The sequence below is a fragment of the Hyperolius riggenbachi genome, chromosome 2, assembly GCF_040937935.1.
Source record: "Hyperolius riggenbachi isolate aHypRig1 chromosome 2, aHypRig1.pri, whole genome shotgun sequence".
Lineage (NCBI taxonomy): Eukaryota > Metazoa > Chordata > Amphibia > Anura > Hyperoliidae > Hyperolius > Hyperolius riggenbachi.
This window is the reverse complement of record NC_090647.1, coordinates 307,269,278-307,292,572: the sequence shown is the minus strand read 5'-3', so window position 1 is coordinate 307,292,572 and position 23,295 is coordinate 307,269,278. Positions and strand designations below refer to the sequence as shown.

Here is a 23,295-nt window from a genome sequence, read left to right as displayed (position 1 = left end):
CAATGAGCTTTCCCAAAACACACTGCCCAGGTGCAGATATCTAGCACCTGCACAGTAGCATGGAGCTAGTACTCAGGCTTGGCGGAAAAAGCAGAGCCCATTTGGCCTCATGCTAGTGCACAGGTGCAAGCTGCCAGTGCAGTGCATGTGAGCTCTGTTGACAAGACTTGCAAGGGTCTCAGAGCTGGAATGGTGAGGAGGAGGGTGATGGGGGGAGTCTGAGGAGGATCCAGAGGCTTCCCTCTCCCGAGGTAAGTACCCAAATGGGAACCTTTTATCCCTTCAGGTTTACTTTAAAAATAACTTGCAACACTATGGCCCCTATACAATTTACATTTTGCTTCAGTTTTCTCCAAGAAGGGATTTTTAAACCTTATCAATAAAATACCATTAAACAAGAAATCCCTCAAAATAAGTTTTATATTACTTTTCATACCTACTATTTAGTACTTTTCGACCTGCTAAAAAAAATCTTCTAGGTGCAAAGTTAATTGGATGAGGGCCTATGTCTCCATCAGAAATATAATTGAGAAATCAATTTACTGCCATCCTAGATTTATACTGCTCAACACAGTACATATTTTGTGTGTGTGTCTACCCATCCATCTGCTTCACTGCAGCACCCAATCTCCCTTTAATCAATAATCTGTATAAAAAAATTGATACATTGAACGTTTTAAAATCAGACATGTATGGATCCATAACTAATTGACAAATTCAAACAAAAAACAATCCCTGCTGTAACACACAAAGGGAATACTGATTTGTTGATAAGGGAAGAACAGATAACGTATTGCTTGTGATAGATGACTCTAAAAGAGTTTTTATCTAGTGGACCTCATTCATAACTCTTGTCAGATGATTGACTAAAGCTTAGCATCTAAGAGAATTAGGATTTGGTCTTATTTATTTAATCAAAAGTGCATTAAGTAGAAAACAAGGTTTATTCTTAGCCATTGTAGTACTGGATGGTTCTAGCCGCTTACGGACCAGAGCTGTCCTTTGCTTATTTTTACACGTTGATCACTGTTATTGGCTCACAGTGAATGATGACAGAGTCAGGAGCCAATGAAAGTGGCTCCTGACCAGCATATGGAGTTCAGCTGTCATTTGGATAGTTGAGCAAGCAGGCTGCAGCACCCCCAGGGTGACAGGAGTGACAAAAGCAGCAGGAGCGCACAGCAGCAAGTTATCGAAATCTACACCTTGGCAGTGATAATTGAGTGCTGTATAAACAGTGCAGGAAATGTAGGTGCAGCCAACGCCTCTGTAAGCCGTAATAGGATCTACGGCTATAGCGGTGCTCAGGGAGTAATTTAGGGGCCGTCAAAAGACGGAGCTCAAATTACTTTTAAAACATTGTAATTCAGCCGCCAGCAGTAGCTGGAAGCTGAATTACATCATTCTCCCACTGTCAATGGCAACCTGGAGGGGAAATAGTAAATAGCGCCGCTGGGACTTGTGCAGGAGCAGGGTAAGCCATATATCGGCTTTACCCTGCACCTAAATCTCTTGGCGGCTATTTCATAGGTATGTGTGATCAGGGCCGGCCCTAGACTTTTTGCCGCCTGAGGCAAATATTGAAAAAATTATTGCTGCCGCCCCCGACGCCGAGCTGGAGGGGTAGCGGGCAGGACGGGGGTATTGGGCCTAGCGGCGGGGAGGGGGGGGGGGGGTTCGGACCCCTCCTCCCTTGCCTGGGTCCCCCGTCCTCCGCTCCCCTCCAGCCTTAAATAGATCAGAAGCGCTACTCGTAAGAGGCAGTGGGAGGGGAGGACTCACCTCTTCCTCGCTCGATCCAGCGTGCGCTCCACTGACGTCACTTCCTGCAACGCCATCCACTTACAATACAGTGGGCGGCATTGCAGGAAGTGACGTCAGTGGAGCGCACGCTGGATCGAGGAAGAGGTGAGTCCTCCCCGCCCACTGCCTCTTACGAGTAGCGCTTCTGATCTATTTAAGGCTGGAGGGGAGCGGAGGACGGAGGACCCAGGCGAGGGAGGGGGGGTCCGACCCCCCTCCCCGCCGCTAGGCCCAATACCCCCGTCCTGCCCTCTACCCCTCCAGCTCGGCGGCCAGCTCCCCGCACCCACCGGCAGGTGGATGCCGCCCCTAGAAATGTGCCGCCTGAGGCAAAAGTTTCACCCCGCCTCATGAGCAGGCCGGCCCTGTGTGTGATAATGGGCAGCAAACTGGAGATGTAGACTTTAATTACCTATGTTCAAATACCTACGTTCAAAAGAGGTGAAACATCATATAGATGAGCTAAACATAACATTTGAAATTGGATCTTCCACAAGATATGTAAACACTTTCTTTCACTGTTTCTCTCCTTCTAAAGATAAAAACTGTGATCTAACCATATCGGCATTCATGTCACAGCAGCACTTATGAATTTATGCATTTACAGTGTTAATTATTAATTTTCTGGAACTCCGTGGTCGTCTTAAGATATGTGAAGACTGGAAGGTTAAATTAATATCTAGTTAGGGCTTGTACACACTATGTTTTAAGCAGCACCACATGCAGGGCTTGGCTCAGAAAAGTTAACTAGTGGTGGATATAGCAATTTTCTTTCACCATAATTTTCCCATTTTTGCACAGTTTATAATATTTACATACCATATGTGCATGAGGAAACAAACATATTTTTGCCAAATGCATTGAACTCTATGGCCATGTGAAAAGACAGTTTCAGACATATGAGAATATGCACATATATTGGTATTTGTATGCCAAAACACTTTCACCAAATGCGTCCAAATCAATAGACAACACACATTTTCATGCGAAAATTACTTAGGCAAAATAAATAAATAAATAATTAAATAAATAAAGGCTCATCCTTACCATTAATACCTGTTTTAGCTCTTTTTAAGGTTAAAATATTTAACAACCATGAGCTTTTGTATCAATTTAGTACCTGCTTGTTCATGTGACTTACATATCAGCCCCCCTCTCATTATGGCTACACTAGCTCTACTATAACAGCAGGTGATTAGCAGTCTGGCTCCTACACATGTGCACAGGACTCTCTTGAGATTTCTTACACACTACCCAAGTGCATAAAAAGATACAGCCATCAGCCAATAAAGCAAGCAGGGGGTTGTGATATTTTATTTTGTGTAGCTTTCTAGAAATCTTCTGTGTCGTTCTCCAGGATCACTAACTTCATGAGCCACTTTGATTGCAGTCTGGTTCCTGTTCGGTTAATTTTTGATTGCAAACTATTCTACAAGTGCAGGGCGCTACAATGCAGGCAAGGGGGGGGCAATTGCCCCCAGGCCCAGAGTTCATAGGGGCCCCCCAGACAAGTTAATTTGGTCAGCTGCGTATGCGGCATTTGTTGTGTGGGTAAGGGAGCAGTGGCGTAGCTAAGAAGCTGTGGGCCCCAGTGCAAGTTTTGCAATGCCCCCCCCCCCCCAAGCTCTCTATACACAACAATTGATACGCCACACCAAAACCAATCAAGGACAACCACAGTGCCAGAGGTGCAAGAAAGGGATAGAAAACAGTGTGTTAATGATCACTGCTATTCTAATCATATATAGAAGCCTCTGATGAGTCCGCAGGGACGAAACGCGTAAGGCGGAGCCAGGAGAGTCTGACGTCACAGGGAGCAGGGTGGATCATCGCTCGAAAAGGAAACTAGTTTGAAGCAAGTGCAGAGAAGCCGGAGCGGGAACGGGACACCGCCACCGCAGTAGAGGCAACACCGCTGGGCTATTGAGTCTGATACGCGCATTAATACACCTGGATGACGTGAGTGCGCACTCAGTGCAGGGCATTACTTAATGTATCAAAGGTTTTATGCTTTGTCCAATTTTTATTGTATTTTATGAGGTACTGGATTAAAAACTTGTGGAATTCTACTACTTCTGAGTCGTTGGCTGTTACGCCCATGCTTTAGACCCACCTGGATTTAAGGTGGTGTGAATCTGGTGAGTGTGTCATTTGTAAGGGGATGACGTGGATTTTGGCACTGGAGCACGAGTGAAGCACTTTGACACTTTGGGTGTTTTAGAGTACTTTTGTTATCATAGCAGTATTACACTATGTGCAGTTCTGTTTAATTCTATAGGTGGCTTCACTAGAGGAAGAGGAGCACTGTCTCACTAAAACAACACATATATAGAAGTGAATATTATCAGCATAGGACCAATAAAGAGCTAATACTGTGGTTGAGAGGTGGGCCTCTCTAGCCCAAGGGCCCCAATGTGGTCGCTACCTCTTCACCCCCTATTGCTATGCCCCTGTAAGGGAGGTTAGGCAGCGGCAGGCAGGGAAAGGAGGCAGGAGCTCCTTGAGTGCTCTCCCCCAATATGCTGTGCAGTTGGCAGCGCAACAGAAGGGCCCCGAGGGTACTACTCACCTGTCAGCGTTGTCAGGAAGTCCAGAAGTCTTCCACTTCATTCAGTCACAGCGTCTTCTCTCTGCTTCCCTCTAGTGGCGTTTCTCAGTACTGCACCACTGGAGGAGTCAGAGAAGAGACGCTGTGACTGTCTGAAGTGGAGAAGACTTTCTGGACTTCCCGACGATGCTGACAGGTGAGTAGTACCCTTGGTCCTTCTGTTGCAATGCCCACCATACTGCATATGGGGGGAGGCCACTTATTCATGGGGGACACATCTAGCTATCTATATTTGGGAAGGGGGGCTATGCTACCTAATCATGTGGGGGGAGGGCAGATCTGGCTATCTCTACTGGAGGGGAGAGGCTACCTAATCATGGGGGCACATCTAGCAATCTATTCTAGGAGGGGGGCTAGCTAATCCTGAGGGACACTTCTGGCCATCTATACTAGGGGGAGACTACCTGAGAATGGGGAGCACAGCTGGCCATTTAGTCTGATGGAGACAGGGCAGGGGTGTCCATCAGTGGTCGGGGAAGGGGGGGGTCAAGGGGCCTCTCAATTTACTGTTGCCCCGGGGCCCCATTGGAGCTAGAAGTGGCCCTGTACAGGTGATGACTGCAAGTGCTTCTCCTTGTGTTAACTGTGGGCTTTAGTCCATGTTCATTGCACTCTGGCTACTGTCTTGTTGATGTTGATACCAGTCTTGTCAGCTTATTTGAAGAGCCTTTGAAGGAGGTCATCCTCTTTGAGCTATCCTGCTTAACTAACTTCTTGCTGCTAGCTCTTCCTCTGCTCATAGACCCAGCCACATCATTTCACTGCATGAGTATAAATACAGTAGGAGGAGGCAGCAGGAAATTATTTGAAAGGAAGAGCTTGAATAGCACAGATCTCCTCTAGAGGCTCTTCAAGCAAGCTAACAGGGCTGGAAATAAAAATACAGGTGCATGACTACAACCAATATGGGGATAAGGTAGCAATCAAATGATTGTACCTGGTATACTATGTAAAATAAACAGGAATTGTGCATATACTAAGTCTGCAGAAAAAAGCTTGTATACTATGTATCAGATATTGCTAGGTTAATATGTGCTAAGTGGTATATAAAGTACCTATATAAGGTGCTAGGTGCTAAATTTTACATAGTATACCAGGCAATATGAAGCACTTTTAAATAATTTTCCAATACTTATTAGATAATTTCTGACTGTTTATTTTATTTTACTTCAAATAATACTCAATCTACGAATGATCATTGAATTGGTAATACCACAAACTTAGCAACTTATTGGACCTTGTATAATCTTTTTTTTAAATATACAAAGAAATCTATAGAATTTACAGTTATGTGACTCAATTGCACTTTATTATTAATTACATTTTTGTAAACTATTTCAAGTTTATGCTTATAGTTCTAATATGTTGTATATACAACATATTAGTATAAATGGAAAAATATATTTATTCAACACAAGAAATAGACAACACATTTCACGGGTGCTCTACCGCTTCATCATGGTCATTTAAAAAAAGTTAAGTTAGTGCTTAAAATTTACAAATGTTTTCTTACTACTTGAGAATTAAAACAATAGATACAAGACAAGACACAGAACATTTATATTGCGCTTTTCTCCTGGCGGACTCAAAGCACCAGAGCTGCAGCCACTAGGACGGGCTCTATAGGCAGTAGCAGTGTTAGGGAGTCTTACTCAAGGTCTCCTTAACCAGAGACCTTAACCCGCACACTATCCAGCCACAGTCATCATAAAATCTATTACTTTGAACTACTAATCCAATCCTACCTAATAAAACCCTAATGTCCCTGCATCCGTCCCTGTGTCAGTGCTTTTTTGCACTGCGCATGTGCAGGGACAGATGCAGTGACACTGCGGAGAGCTTTAGGAGGACGGGGCCAGAAGGGGCGGGTGTGCATGGGTGCGTGCAGTGGGCGCGTGCGGCGGGTGCGGGCATGTGCGTCAGACATGCGTGCGCGATGGGCGGGGGGTCAGGCACGGGCATGCGCGCAGTGGCATTAGTGACAGATCTAGCCCATTTTTAAATGGGCTAAGTCACTAGTCCTATGGAATAAAACCTAACTGTCCATGTGTCATCCACTTTTCCTGTCTGTCCATCCATGTTTTTTTTGTGAGAGCCATTGGGACAGGAGGTCGGGCCAGGGTGAAGGGTGGCCGTGCCCTGACTGGCAGTGGTGGCGTGGTAATTGCACTACCTAGAGCCCATTTTTAAATGGCTTAGGTAGACTAGTAGCACTATAATAGTGTATACATTTTAATAAATTAACATCAGAATGGATAGAATTATACAACATATTAGATTCATGGTGTGAATCTTCTAGAGAGGTAAGCAATTGCCTGTCTTTTGCCTTTTTATAAACTGTATAATTGTGGATATATAGATAAGTTTCAGATACATTGGGCGCTTAAAAACACTGGGCAAATGTGAAGGCGTTTCAGGATTCCCCTGTACCAAGCAGCCAGAGCAGACATGTTCAATTAGGGCCACAAACCCTAGCTCCTATTACCAGCTATCCCAGTGAGCAAAGTAATTTTACCAAAATAGTTCTTGTGCTGTTGTGATGACCGGTGGTGGCAGCTGCACTCGGGCAAGAAGGGGAAGGAAATGCCAACTTTCCACTTTAGGGTCAAACCCCCACTGCTGATCACAATTGGTCTTTAACCACTTGAGGACCACAGTCTTTCTACCCCTTAAGGACCAGAGCCTTTTTTTCCATTCAGACCACTCCAGATTTAATGGTTTATTGCTCGGTTATACAACCTACTATCTAAATGAATTTTCCCTCCTTTTCTTGTCACTAATACAGATTTCTTTTGGTGCTATTTGATTGCTGCTGCAATTTTTAGTTTTATTATACTCATCAAAAAAGACATGAATTTTGTCAATTGAAATGGACAATTGTGTGTAAATAAATCAAATAATTGTCATTTACAGAGATATTTCTCCCACCCAGTATGGGTATGTGTAAAAATACACCCCAAAACACATTATACTACTTCTCCTGAGTACGGCGATACCACATGTGTGACACTTTTTTGCAGCCTAGGTGTGCTAAGGGGCCCAACGTCCTATTCACAGGCCATTTTGAGGCATTTGCTTTCCAGACTACTCCTCACGGTTTAGGGCCCTTAAAATGCCAGGGCAGTGTAGGAACCCCACAAGTGACCCCATTTTAGAAAGAAGACACCCCAAGGTATTCCGTTAGTAGTATGGTGAGTTCATAGAAGTTTTTATTTTTTGTCACAAGTTAGTGGAAAATGACACTTTGTGAAAAAAACAATAAAAATCAATTTCCGCTAACTTTTGACAAAAAATAAAATCTTCTATGAACTCGTCATACACAAAGCAGGGTGGCCTCTTAGATGATAGGTTGTATTGGGCCTGATCTGATGGATAGGAGTGCTAGGGGATGACAGGAGGTGATTGATGGGTGTCTCAGGGGGTGATTAGAGGGGAAAATAGATGCAATCAATGCACTGGGGAGGTGATCGGTAGGGGGTCTGAGGGGGATCTGAGGGTTTGGCCGAGTGATCATGAGCCCAAATTAGGGCCTGATCTGATGAGTAGGTGTGCTAGGGGGTGACAGGTGGTGACAGGAGGTGATTGATGGGTGTCTCAAGGTGTGATTAGAGGGGGGAATAGATGCAAGCAATGCACTGGCAAGGTGATCAGGGCTGGGGTCTGAGGGAATTCTGAGGATGTGGGTGGGTGATTGGGTGCCCTAGGGGCAGATAGGGGTCTGATCTGATGGGTAGCAGTGACAGGTGGTGACAGGGGGTGATTGATGGGTAATTAGTGGGTGTTTAGAGGAGAGAACAGATGTAAACAATGCACTTGGGAGGTGGTCTGACGGCGGGTTTGCAGGAGATCTGATGGTGTGGGTGATCAGATTGCCCGCAAGGGGCAGGTTAGGGGCTGATTGATGGGTGGCAGTGACAGGGGGTGATTGATGGGTGGCAGTGACAGGGGGTGATTGATGGGTGATAGGTGATTGACAGGTGATCAGTGGGTTATTACAGGGAAGAACAGATGTAAATAATGCACTGATGAATTGATAAGGGGGGGCTGAGGGCAATCTGAGCATGTGGGCAGGTGATTGGGTGCCCGCAAGGGGCAGATTAAGGTCTGATCTGATAGGTAACAGTGACAGGTGGTGATAGGGGGTGATTGATGGGTGATTGATGGGTAATTAGTGGGTGTTTAGAGAAGAGAACAGATGTAAACAATGCACTTGGGAGGTGGTTTGATGGCGGGTTTGTGGGCGATCTGGTGGTGTGGGTGGGTGATCAGATTGCCCGCAAGGGGCAGGTTAGGGGCTGATTGATGGGTGGCAGTGACAGGGGGTGATTGATGGGTGATAGGTGATTGACAGGTGATCAGTGGGTTTTTACAGGGAAGAACAGATGTAAATAATGCACTGGCGAATTGACAAGAGGGGTCTGAGGGCAATCTGAGCGTGTGAGTAGGTGATTGGGTGCCCGCAAGGGGCAGATTAGGGTCTGATCTGATAGGTAACAGTGACAGGTGGTGATAGGGGGTGATTGATGGGTGATTGATGGGTAATTAGTGGGTGTTTAGAGGCGAGAACAGATGTAAACAATGCACTTGGGAGGTGATCTGACGGCAGGTTTGCGGGTGATCTGATGGTGTGGGTGGGTGATCAGATTGCCCGCAAGGGGCAGGTTAGGGGCTGATTGATGGGCGGCAGTGACAGGGGGTGACGGGGGTAATTGATGGGTGATTGACAGGTGATCAGTGGGTTATTACAGGGAAGAGCAGATGTAAATAATTAGGGATGGGACGAATCCACAATTTCTTCGAATCCGAATCCGGATCCGAATCTATAAAGGTTCTCGAATATCTCGAACCTTTCGAATCCCGAATCTAACGAATCCTGCACATAAGAATTGTGCGATCCATGGTATAGTTGCCCGCAGTATAGGTACCCAGGCATAGGTAGCGAGGTAAAGGTGCCTTCAGTATAGCTAGCTAGGTATGGGTGCCTTCAATATGGGTAGCTTTCAGTACAGGTAGCAAGGTATAGGGGCCTTCAGTATAGGTAGCAAGGTATAGGGGCCCTAAGTATAGGTAGCAGGGTATATGGGCCTTCAGTATAGGTAGCAGGGTATATGGGCCTTCAGTAAAGGTAGCAGGGTATATGGGCCTTCAGTATAGGTAGCAGGGTATATGGGCCTTTAGTATAGGTAGCAGGGTATATGGGCCTTCAGTATAGGTAGCAGGGTATATGGGCCTTCAGTATAGGTAGCAGGGTATATGGGCCTTCAGTATAGGTAGCAGGGTATATGGGCCTTCAGTATAGGTAGCAGGGTATATGGGCCTTCAGTAAAGGTAGCAGGGTATATGGGCCTTCAGTATAGGTAGCAGGGTATATGGGCCTTCAGTATAGGTAGCAGGGTATATGGGCCTTCAGTAAAGGTAGCAGGGTATATGGGCCTTCAGTATAGGTAGCAGGGTATATGGGCCTTCAGTATTGGTAGTTAACTAGGTATAGGGGCCTTCAGTATAGGTAGGTAGGTAAAGGGACCTTCAGTATAAGTATATAGGGTATAGGGCCTTAAGTATAGGTAGGTATGTAGGTAGGTATAGGGGCCTTTAGGTAGGTAGGTATAGGGGCCTTTAGGTAGGTAGGTATAGGGGCCTTTAGGTAGGTAGGTAAAGGGACCTTCAGTATAGGTACAGGGTATAGGGCCTTAAGTATAGGTAGGTATGTAGGTAGGTATAGGGGCCTTTAGGTAGGTAGGTATAGGGGCCTTTAGGTAGGTAGGTGTAGGGGCCTTTAGGTAGGTAGGTAAAGGGACCTTCAGTATAGGTAGGTATGTAGGTAGGTAGGTATAGGGGCCTTTAGGTAGGTGGGTAGGTAGGTGTAGGGGCCTGTAGGTAGGTAGGTAGGTATAGGGGCCTTTAGGTAGGTAGGTGTAGGGGCCTTTAGGTAGGTGTAGGGGCCTGTAGGTAGGTAGGTGTAGGGGCCTTTAGGTAGGTAGGTAGGTAGGTAGGTATAGGGGCCTTTACGTAGGTAGGTAGGTAGGGGGGCCTGTAGGTAGGTAGATGGGTGGGTAGGTATAGGGGCCTTTACGTAGGTAGGTAGGTAGGGGGGCCTGTAGGTAGGTAGGTAAAGGGACCTTCAGTATAGGTAGGTATGTAGGTAGGTAGGTATAGGGGCCTTTAGGTAGGTGGGTAGGTAGGTGTAGGGGCCTGTAGGTAGGTAGGTAGGTATAGGGGCCTTTAGGTAGGTAGGTGTAGGGGACTTTAGGTAGGTGTAGGGGCCTGTAGGTAGGTAGGTGTAGGGGCCGGTAGGTAGGTAGGTATAGGGGCCTTTACGTAGGTAGGTAGGTAGGGGGGCCTGTAGGTAGGTAGATGGGTGGGTAGGTATAGGGGCCTTTAGGTAGGTAGGTAGGTGGGTAGGTAGGTATAGGGGCCTGTAGGTGGGTAGGTAGGTATAGGGGCCTGTAGGTAGGTATACGGGCCTTTAGGTAGGTAGGTATAGGGGCCTGTAGGTGGGTAGGTATAGGGGCCTGTAGGTGGGTAGGTAGGTATAGGGGCCTGTAGGTAGGTAGATGGGTAGGTAGGTATACGGGACTTTAGGTAGGTATAGGGGCCTGTAGGTGGGTAGGTAGGTAGGTATAGGGGCCTGTAGGTGGGTAGGTAGGTATAGGGGCCTGTAGGTATGTATAGGGGCCTGTAGGTAGGTATAAGGGCCTCCCATGCCTCCTCCACTCACCGCCAACCCCCCTCCCCGGCCTCCTCCGCCCCCTCCCGTGCCTCCTCTGCTCCCCCCGTGCCTCCTCCGCTCCCCCCCCCCCGTGCCTCCTCCGCTCACCCCTGCATGAATATCTACTCACCTGTCCGTGGAGCGCAGAGCGGCAGAGCGGCAGACCTCTTCGATACTTCCCTGCTCCCTCTAGTGGCCGGACCGGCTCTTACTGATGACATCATTGTAAGAGCCGGTCACTAGGGGGAACCAGGAAGTCGGCGAGAGGTCGGCCGCTCTGTGCGCTCCGCTCAGGTGAGTTGATGCTGGCGAACGGAGGAGGCGCGGGGGGGTCGGAGAAGGTCGGGGGAGGACGAGCGCGGGCGGGGGGAGCGGCGATGCAGCGTCGGGATTCGGCGGATTCGGAAAGTGAAAAATGGCGTCGGGATTCGAATCCACGAATCTCGAATATTTCCCAATATTCGAGGGATTCGTGGATTCGCCGGATTCGTCGTCCCACCCCTATAAATAATGCACTGGCGAATTGATAAGGGGGTGTCTGAGGGCAATCTGAGCATGTGGGCGGTTGATTGGGTGCCCGCAAGGGGCAGATTGGGGTCTAATCTGATGGGTAACAGTGACAGGTGGTGATAGGGGGTGATTGATGGGTGATTGATGGGTAATTAGTGGGTGTTTAGAGGAGAGAACAGATGTAAACAATGCACTTGGGAGGTGATCTGACGGCGGGTCTGTGGGCGATCTGATGGTGTGGGTGATCAGATTGCCCGCAAGGGGCAGGTTTGGGCCTGATTGATGGGTGGCAGTGACAGGAGGTGACGGGGGTAATTGATGGGTGATTGACAGGTGATCAGTGGGTTATTACAGGGAAGAGCAGATGTAAATAATGCACTGGCGAATTGATAAGGGGGTGTCTGAGGGCAATCTGAGCATGTGGGCGGTTGATTGGGTGCCCGCAAGGGGCAGATTGGGGTCTAATCTGATGGGTAACAGTGACAGGTGGTGATGGGGGGTGATTGATGGGTGATTGATGGGTAATTAGTGGGTGTTTAGAGGAGAGAACAGATGTAAACAATGCACTTGGGAGGTGATCTGACGGCGGGTCTGTGGGCGATCTGATGGTGTGGGTGATCAGATTGCCCGCAAGGGGCAGGTTTGGGCCTGATTGATGGGTGGCAGTGACAGGAGGTGATTGATGGGTGATTGACAGGTGATTGACAGGTGATCAGGGGGGATAGATGCATACAGTACATGGGGGGGGAGAATCTGAGAGGTGGGGGGATGATCAGGAGTCCCCAGGGGGCAGTTTAGGGAATACAAAAAAAATAGCGTTGACATATAGTGACAGGGAGTGATTGATGGGTGATTAGGGGGGTGATTGGGTGCAAACAGTGGTCTGAGGGGTGGGCAGGGGGGGTCTGAGGGGTGCTTTGGATGATCAGGGGGAAGGGGGGGGGCAGATCAGTGTGTTTGGGTGCAGACTAGGGTGGCTGCAGCCTGCCCTGGTGGTCCCTCGGACACTTGGATCACCAGGGCAGGAGACAGCCTGTATAATACACTTTGTATACATTACAGAGTGTATTATACACTTTGTATGCGGCGAGCGTGGGGTTAACAACCCGCCGCCACTTCCGAACGGCCGGCGGGTTGTCGTCGTGGGTGGGCGGAGCCAGTTGCCAGGGGAAGCGCGCGTCACCAGTGACGCGATCACTCCCCCGGCATGCCGAAAGGATGCAACGCCCATAGGCGTATTGCGGTCCTTTCAGCGTCCACTTTGCTGCCGCCCATCGGCTGTGGGCAGTCAGCAAGTGGTTAAAGAAGGCAGCACTTTTTTTTACTTTCCATAGAACTGAATGCATTCATTATCAGTGAAAGCTTGTTTAAGGGATACTATCGGTTAACATGTGTTTTTTAACATGAGTTTGAGAGAGTTGCTGAAGTGCTGGTAAATAATGATGTATACATTTCATTTGCTTATCTCTTTTGTTTACTGTAACACATTCCTTTCACTCTGAACTGAAGGCACTGTCTGTTCATTTCTGACAGGAGAGTTAATGAGGGGAGGGGAGTTTCCCTCACAGTGTAGTTATCTCTGTGTGTAACTGTGTGTCAGCGAGCTATCAGAAGAAGCTGCATGTTTCTAAGCTGTCTGCAAGAGAGCAGAGGAAATGTAACTTGTTTTGAACGTGTAAATTGTCTGTGACAGCACAGCTTTTCATATTTTTTTTGGCTTTCAGGGAAAAATACTGTGTAGTCTGATATGCAAAAAACAACATGCATTGAAACAGACACCCCTTTGCGAATGATTTGTCCAAATAGAGCTAAACCCTACACACAGTTAATTAAAGCTGTTGCCTCTGATATTTAACATGAAAAATAGGAAAATGTTTACACAGCTACTTAGACATTATTTGTACATTGTCATTTTATAACACTTGGGTATTGATAGTATTACTTTAAGCTATAGCCAGTTTTCCACTGAGCATGTTAGCTAAGCCAGCTAAAGCACATAGAGAGCAATGCATTGTAATTATACATTGGCTCACATGTGAGTTAAACCTAATTGGTTAATTAAACTGTGAATGTGCTGTGCTGAAATGCAATACATTATCAGTACGCATTTTGTGTACTGCACAATGTTACCACATTCAGTGTAAAGATTATGGACAGCAATTCTTCACAAGATAGTACTGTAAGTGGTATAAACCACCATTAACAGATACAGCTATTTATGGTAAAAGACAGATTGACTAACCATATGTCCTCAGATATAAGTTGATCTTTTGTATAGGTCAACCTGGATATTTGATCCTCTTAAGTTGGAATCTTTTAATAACTCAAGTATATGTCTACACAGACTTAATGGCTCTACTTAGGGACAATGAAGAGTTAATGGCTGAATTTGAGGACCAGGAATCAATAAATGCGCTTGGAGACCAGAAGGGGTTAATGGCTGCACTTGGGGGCCAGGAAAAGTTAGCAGCTGCACAACATAAAATATTGCAGCCATTAACGCCTTCTGGTCCTCAAGAGCAGTGAATAACCCTTCAAGATCCCCAAGTACAGTTATAAACCCCTCCTGATCCCCAATAATAGTTAGTAACCCTCCCCCTGGTCCCCTAGTGCAGCAATTACCACCCTCCCTACCTTTGTGTGGCCAGAATCCATACCCTCCCCCTTAGTGAACAGTGTGGCCAGTATCCTCCTTCCCATCCCAAGTGCACACAGTATCCTACACCCAAACCTCTCAATATTCTCTCTACCACCACCCCAAGGCAATTCTGGAAAGTAAAATATTTTTCTTCTTAAGATCAGAGGTATACACTATTTACAAATACGTAGGTAAAGTCTTTGTGAAACTTGTCCCCATATACTTAATTGACTGACACAATTACAAGTGGTTCTTTAATTCTAGGGACTACTTATATCTTCCTCAATGTGTCCCTTGTCACTAAAGCTTACAATTCTCATCACTTCAAAAAGGCTGCCTGCATTTAAGTTCTGCTATACAGTTTGCCTATGTGTATCAACTGATTTTTCTAGGTACTCAGAAAAACTGAATGCTGATTTCCACGCAGAAAATAATTAAAAGAAACACTGTAGGCTTTACTTAATAACATTGCACTAGAAGCAATACTGTGCTGTAACCTGCAGCAACTAATCATAGATCATCTTTTAGTAGCGTGCCTACACTATGCTTCCAAAATATGATTGGTTGCTCTGGGGTATAGTGCATCATTGCTATTTCCACTATGTTATTAAAGAAAGCCCTATAGGTTTCATTTACATTTGGTGATGAAAAACAGATAGAAATGGGACCGTGAGGCTCTCTGGAAGAATTACTTGGTCAAACATTATAAAAAGAAGTTTAATTTACTAGGAAGACTTCCTACTTTAAAATTAGAAGAAGAGCTGCCTGACGTTGGATGACTCAGTTAGTAAAAGAAGGAGAAAGCTTATCACATCACAACTGACGGAATTGGTTGGTCCACACTCAAACCATGATTTATGATACCATATAGAAGAAGGGAACCAGTGACAGCTACTATAATAAGATGAGGACCTCAGGGATGTCTTCTGCAGAAAGGTTAGCCATGCATGCAAAACCTGGAGAAAGACGTTTCTCTTTCTTTTTTTTTGTCCCTACAGATACTGCACATTTCATTAAAAGCTGGCAACATCAAGAAAAATCAATCGCAAATGACTTCTCGCCTTAATGCCCGAGGAGAGCAAAGAAGACTGTGGACAGGGAGCATCATGGGAGATCGGTTTCCTCAATGTAAAAGACTGCTCTGTCACAAGCATTCAATAAATCAGCAACTCTAAGACGCACACCTGCCTCTCACTGAGCTCAGCACCATTGCTCTCATGCTGTGAAAAGCACATCTTTAATCTGCAGTCTCACATAAAAGACTGGAACTAAATTCTGGTTAGTGACTTTGTGGTGTGGAAGATAAGCACCATGAATTAAGGAAAAAAAAGATGGCAACTAATTTTAAAGGAATTTCAAATACAGCTAGACTTTGCTGCTGTTAATTGCTTCCTATATGTTCCACAGATGAAGATACTGTTATTAATTGTACAGAATTTTGTGAGAGTCTAATAAATATTTCATGGGAAAAAAACAGTTTAAAAGATCATTAACGCTTTAAACTTTATGTAAAAGGCATACTTATTCACAGAACATGAAAAATGTTACATTTCTATTACAAAAAAAATACTTTATTTAATGTTTAATAGCTTCTTTGAGGCATCTTCATTTTATGTTAGCTGTAATTTTAGGACAACCGGTGGAAGTGAAATAATCCCTCTACAGATTTGTGCAGAATTTCGCCTTTGAGCGCCGGTGCCCATAAATGTATTTTTTTTTATTCTACAATCATTCAGCTGTCTGGCAGGTCTGATTGAGGAGGGGATGTGTTACACAGCCCTGGAGCTGTGACTCTGAAGAGTGTGGTCTCCTAGGGGTTGGCACATATCCACCAACTGTACCAACCAATCAGTATGCCACTAAGTTTGTTATATCGGAAACATCACTGGAGTGTAGTCATGCACACTAGGTTAAAGTAAATTCTTCCATCTCCGCAATCCAACGTCCAGTCACTGGCCATGCTAATTTCCCCTGCTACATTCTTGCACTGCCACTGCAAAATCAACAGAGAGAAATTTAGATAGAGTAAATGGCTATGCTAGTAACATCCAACAGGAGTCACTTGTAAGTATAAAGAGGATGATGAGATTACGGTGAGGTGTTTAGGAGGTGGTTACAATGGGAAGGGAGCGTAGGTTAGAGTTAGGCATTTAGGAAGGAGTTTGCGTTAGGGAGTGGGGTTGGGGTTAAGTGCCAGAAAAATATTTATTTTAGTATAATAAGTTAAAATTGAGGTGAGAGGAGACAAGAAGAAGAAGGGCTTTGTTTAGGATTAGGAGATCAATGGAAAACCAGGCAGGAAATTCAACAAAACTATCATTGCAAGCCAATAATAGTATATTGATAACAATATATTGACACACACCTTTTTCAAACATACATGCTCCATTATGTGTGTCACTGAGCATTACAAATAGCTCCATCACTGTGACACACACACACACCCACACACACACACACACACACACACACACACACACACACACACACACACACACACACACACACACACACACACACACACACACACACACACACACACACACACACACACACACACACACACACACACACACACACACACACACACACACACACACACACACAGTCACATAGATCTCTAGGTTTAAAAAAAAAAATCAGGTTCAGCCTCTTTAGCCTCTCTGCAACTTGATTTGGATGGGAAAAAAAGTAATGAAGGCATAATTTCTACCTAACTGGACCTAGGTATTACCAGCTTATATATCTAGCGATTATGGCTGTGGATGCCTTGTAGTGTAAGGAAAGCATCCAAGCCCTTTTTTATATGCAGATACATAATTTTTTGTAACTATCTCCTGTCACTGTGTAAAGGTAATCCACACCAGGCAGTAGAATCTTCATTGAAGCCGAGTAGTAGAAGCTCCTTTTCTGTGTATGCATTTGATGCCCTTTTGCTCTTTGTACAGACCTAAGAATAAAAATTACATTTTCCAAGCATTTATATTGCCATTTAACACATTTATAAAAGGTTTGTGCAATCTTTCTTTGTAAATGAGACCTTTCCTCCCTTGAAATAATTTAGTAGTCCACTTTTGCATTTTTTCTAAAATCTTATATTTCATGTAATGTGGAGCTCAAAATGTTATCACATATTCTGGATATGGCCTTATAAGTGATCGATACAAGGGTAGTAGTATAGTAGCATCATATCTTTTTATTTCCCTTTTATGCGTCCCAGAATGGAATTTGCTTTTGCTGCTGCTGACTGTAGTTGCTAAACCTACAAGTTGATCTTTAAATGTCAACCACACCGCTACACTCCTGGGCATGCTTACACTCTCCCGACACTGCTACAGTGCCAGACACCCTCACATTCTCCTGTGAACCTATTTGGATCTCCAGCGGGAAAAAAAACACATATTTCCAGGCACATCGCCTCTGGTTAGGACATTAAATAAGTTATTAAGGAAAGGGAGGTGCTGAAGGGGGTGTGGCCAGAAAACAGCAAAAATCTATTAACCCTTCGCACTCTCGCATGCAAATGTTCAAACAAATGCATTCACAGATTCACTCATCCAGGCACCACTGTTATCCCTACAGCTAAGTTAAAAGCCGGGGTCTTAGTTCACAGAAAAATGCATTCTTATGCTTAGTCACCTATACTGCGCAGAAGTACCCAGGTAAACATAGGTGTCCTAACTCTGGCCCTGTACCATGCATAGTGCAAACATGCAAACATTCATTGCATCAAACCTATCTAGGTATTAGGAGCACACATCCTGACGTCCTCTCCTGGGACAGATAGCGCATCTTAACAATCGCACAAGGCATGGTGCGCATGGATACATTACATTAGCTCCCTTGTGCGATTGGTAAGATGCGCTATCTGTCCCAGGAGAGGATGTCAGGATTTGTGCTCCTAATCCCTAGATTGGTTTGATGCAATTAACGTTTGCATGTTTGCACTATGCATGTTACAGGGTCAGAGTTAGGACACCTATGTTTACCTGGGTACTTCTGCGCAGTATAGGTGACTAAGCATAAGAATGCATTTTTTCTGTGAACTAAGACCCCGGCTTTTAACTTAGCTGTAGGAATAACAGTGGTGCCTGGATGAGTGAATCTGTAAATGCATTTGTTTGAACATTTGCATGCGAGAGTGCGAAGGGTTAATAGATTTATTTTTTTTGCAAGGGCTTCCATTTCATACAGTGACAAGAGCATTAAGGAGTGTCAGCTGTGGCAGTGGTTCTGGCAGGTTTGTTCGACAAGGTTCGGCGGTAGCCTAATGGTGTGAGGGAGATGTATACATAAGCAAGAATTATGCCAATGAAAAAAAGAAGACTATGGAAGGTTTTTTGTTTTTTTCATTAACAAAGTTTACCAAATTATTAACACTAAAAAGGTAGGGGGTCACAAATGAACCATCTTTACCTATTTACAGGATAAGTGTGCACCTAGAAGTCTCCCTATTAACCACTTGCCGACCGCCCAATACCTATGGGCGTTGGCAAAGTGGCACCCCCAGGACCGCCTAACGCTGATCGGCGGTGGCACCTGGGGGACTGAATAGCTGGGGATCGCATGCATAGATGTGCGCGCATCTGCCGGCATTAGGCTCTGCCCACCCACGACGTCAACCCGCCGGCCAATTAGCAGCGCCGGCGGGTTGTTAACCCTCGATCTGCCGCTACAAAGGGTATAATACACTTTGTAATGTATACAAAGTAAAAAGTAAAGTAAAGTAAAAATACAGGCTGCCTCCTGCCCTGGTGATCCCAGTGATTGAGGGACCACCAGGGCAGAAGGCAGCCCTTCTAGTATACACCCAAGAACACTGATCCTGCCCCCCTGCCCCCTGATCACCCACAGCACCCTCAGACTCCTCCCTGATCACCCCCTCAGACCACTGTTTGCACCCAATCACCCTCTAATCACCCATCAATCACGCACTGTCACTATATGTCAATGCTACATTTTAGATCAGGTCCTAAACTGCCCCCTGGGGGCTCCTGATCACCCCTCAGTTCCTCCCCAGACCCCCCTCCCCCCTGTGTACTGTATACATCTATTCTCACCTGTTAATCACCCGTCAATCACCCATCAATCACGCCCTGTCACCACCTGTCACTGCCACCCATCAGATCAGACCCTAACCTGTCCCTTGCGGTCACTAGTGTTGGGCGAACAGTGTTCGCCACTGTTCGGGTTCTGCAGAACATCACCCTGTTCGGGTGATGTTCGAGTTCGGCCGAACACCTGACGGTGCTCGGCCAAACCGTTCGGCCATATGGCCGAACTAAGAGCGCATGGCCGAACGTTCCCCGAACGTTCGGCTAGCGCTGTGATTGGCCGAACGGGTCACGTGGTTCGGACCCGAACGCGCTCTGATTGGCCGAACTGTCACGTGGTTCGGGTAAATAAATACCCGAACCACGTCATATCTCCGCCATTTGTCTGTGGGTTTAGCTTTGGGTAGGCAGGCAGGGTAGTTCGCGCTCCAGCCACGCTAGCCAGGGTCCCCCCCAGTCATTGTGTGTCGCTGCTGGGAACAGTAGTACACCGCTCGTTCAGCCACACTATATAGCATTCTGTGTACTGTTCTGTGTCTGCTGGGAACAGTAGTACACCGCTCGTTCAGCCACACTATATAGCATTCTGTGTACTGTTCTGTGTCTGCTGGGAACAGTAGTACACCGCTCGTTCAGCCACACTATATAGCATTCTGTGTACTGTTCTGTGTCTGCTGGGAACAGTAGTACACCGCTCGTTCAGCCACACTATATAGCATTCTGTGTACTGTTCTGTGTCTGCTGGGAACAGTAGTACACCGCTCGTTCAGCCACACTATATAGCATTCTGTGTACTGTTCTGTGTCTGCTGGGAACAGTAGTACACCGCTCGTTCAGCCACACTATATAGCATTCTGTGTACTGTTCTGTGTCTGCTGGGAACAGTAGTACACCGCTCGTTCAGCCACACTATATAGCATTCTGTGTACTGTTCTGTGTCTGCTGGGAACAGTAGTACACCGCTCGTTCAGCCACACTATATAGCATTCTGTGTACTGTTCTGTGTCTGCTGGGAACAGTAGTACACCGCTCGTTCAGCCACACTATATAGCATTCTGTGTACTGTTCTGTGTCTGCTGGGAACAGTAGTACACCGCTCGTTCAGCCACACTATATAGCATTCTGTGTACTGTTCTGTGTCTGCTGGGAACAGTAGTACACCGCTCGTTCAGCCACACTATATAGCATTCTGTGTACTGTTCTGTGTCTGCTGGGAACAGTAGTACACCGCTCGTTCAGCCACACTATATAGCATTCTGTGTACTGTTCTGTGTCTGATGGGAACAGTAGTACACCGCTCGTTCAGCCACACTATATAGCATTCTGTGTACTGTTCTGTGTCTGCTGGGAATAGTGGTACACCGCTCGTTCAGCCACACTATATAGCATTCTGTGTACTGTTCTGTGTCTGCTGGGAATAGTGGTACACCGCTCGTTCAGCCACACTATATAGCATTCTGTGTACTGTTCTGTGTCTGCTGGGAACAGTAGTACACCGCTCGTTCAGCCACACTATATAGCATTCTGTGTACTGTTCTGTGTCTGCTGGGAATAGTGGTACACCGCTCGTTCAGCCACACTATATAGCATTCTGTGTACTGTTCTGTGTCTGCTGGGAACAGTAGTACACCGCTCGTTCAGCCACACTATATAGCATTCTGTGTACTGTTCTGTGTCTGCTGGGAACAGTGGTACACCGCTCGTTCAGCCACACTATATAGCATTCTGTGTACTGTTCTGTGTCTGCTGGGAACAGTAGTACACCGCTCGTTCAGCCACACTATATAGCATTCTGTGTACTGTTCTGTGTCTGCTGGGAACAGTGGTACACCGCTCGTTCAGCCACACTATATAGCATTCTGTGTACTGTTCTGTGTCTGCTGGGAACAGTAGTACACCGCTCGTTCAGCCACACTATATAGCATTCTGTGTACTGTTCTGTGTCTGCTGGGAATAGTGGTACACCGCTCGTTCAGCCACACTATATAGCATTCTGTGTACTGTTCTGTGTCTGATGGGAACAGTAGTACACCGCTCGTTCAGCCACACTATATAGCATTCTGTGTACTGTTCTGTGTCTGCTGGGAATAGTGGTACACCGCTCGTTCAGCCACACTATATAGCATTCTGTGTACTGTTCTGTGTCTGCTGGGAATAGTGGTACACCGCTCACCCGTCACTGTATAGCATTGTGCTCTGTGTCGCTGCTGGGAATAGTGGTACTGTATAGCATTTCTGTACTGCCACTGTACTGCTGCCAGTCAGCGTGTACTGTAAGGATAAGTGAAATGAGGAAGAAATCCGGTGAAAGAGGGAGGGGCAAGGGAAGAGGTGTTTCCCCTGACGGTTCACGTACAGGCCACAGGGGAGCACCCAAGAAAACCCACTCAATACCGCCCATGTTGTCCAGGACAACAACCCTCACAAATCCAAAAGAACAGGACCAGATAATTACTTGGATGACCTCTCAAGCGTCCAGCAGTGGGTTAAGCAGCACCAGCACATCACGCACGAGGTCCGAGTCCTCAGCCAGTTACAAGGAGCCAGTGGGCACAAAGCTGACACAACCGGCAGCGACACCACGCACACAACTGCCAGATAACCAGTCCGATGAATTACCTCAGGACACAATGGGGTATTCGCAGGAGCTATTCCCAGCCCAACAAACTTCCACCTTTCAAAGGTCAATGGAGGAACAGCCAGAAATGTTGTGCCTGGATTCACAACCGTTAACTGTGGGAAATGCACCGCGCACTGAAATACAAGGCGAGTCCGAAGAGGACTCGGAAACCCAAATCCCAGAGCAATTTGGGCAGGAGGGGTTGCAATTGCAGGAGGTCGGCCGACAAGATCTGGAAGACGACGTCGGAGTGTGCTGCGCAGAGGTTGTTGTGGGGAGCTCTACTCCACGGCGGTGGCCCACAATGACATATGACGAGTTTGAGGAGATGGAAGAGGAGGGTATGGACAATGTGGACAGAGACCCAGATTTTGTTTGTGATCGAGAACATCGCCGTCGTAGCAGCAGCACAGATGAGTCTGTTGAAGAACACACTGCTGCACGAGTTCGCCTTGTGCCACAAGGTAGGCGGCGCGCAATTTCAGGCACCACAAGCGTGGAAGTTCAAGTGAGAGGCAAAAGAGGAGCAAACAGAAATCGCCAGCAAGGAGGCAGGTGCTCCAAAGTCTGGGCTTTCTTTGAAGACTGCACTGAGGATGTTACCATGGCGATTTGCAAGGTGTGCAAGACCCGCCTGAGCAGGGGGAAAAATATTAACAACCTCTCCACCACCAGCATGAGCCATCACATGCTATCCAAACATCCCACTCTTTGGGCAAACGCGTCAGGACAGGGTACCAGAAACAACACTGCCTCCCTTGGGTTCACCAGACCCGCCTCAGCAGCAGCAGTAGCCCAGCCATTGCGTGGTTCACAACATTCACAAACATCAGACGACGCTGACACTGTCACTTTCCGGAGTAGTGCTCTTGAGGTCTCCCAGTGTTCATCAAACACAACAACCAACAGCCCTTCCGTGTGCAGCGCTACGGTTCAGTTGTCTGTGTCGGAGATGTTTGAGCGCAAGAGGAAATTGCCAGCAAATGACCCCCGGGCCGTGGCAGTAACAGCCAGCATAGCCAAGCTTCTGGCCTGCGAAATGCTGCCATATCGATTGGTGGAGACAAACAGCTTCAAGGGCATGATGTCAGTGGCCATCCCACGTTACGTGGTTCCCAGCCGCTACCACTTTGCACGCTCTGCAGTGCCTGAGTTGCATGAGCACGTGGTCAGCAAAATAACCCGAAGCTTGAAGAATGCCGTTGCCTGCAAGGTTCACCTCACCACTGACACCTGGACGAGTGCGTTCGGCCAGGGTCGATACATCTCCCTTACCGCGCACTGGGTGAACCTTGTGGAGCCTGGCAGCGATTCCTCACCTGCTACGGCACGGGTGTTGCCCACGCCACAAAC

The 23,295-nt window shown here is 46.6% G+C and overlaps 1 protein-coding gene across 2 annotated transcripts in view; it reads right to left on the bottom strand.

Annotated features, from left to right (window-relative positions):
• GRIK3 (glutamate ionotropic receptor kainate type subunit 3) overlaps positions 1-23,295 on the bottom strand; it is an 861,495-nt gene that overhangs the window by 268,400 nt on the left and 569,800 nt on the right. The window contains exon 9 of one of the 2 annotated variants that reach the window (XM_068269054.1): positions 15,916-16,261. The exons of the other annotated variant lie outside the window; for it this stretch is intronic. Coding sequence (XP_068125155.1) covers positions 16,151-16,261 — 111 coding nt within the window. The 3' untranslated portion in view covers positions 15,916-16,150. Of the gene's footprint in view, positions 1-15,915; positions 16,262-23,295 lie in introns of those variants that run through there. 2 annotated transcript variants of the gene reach the window in all.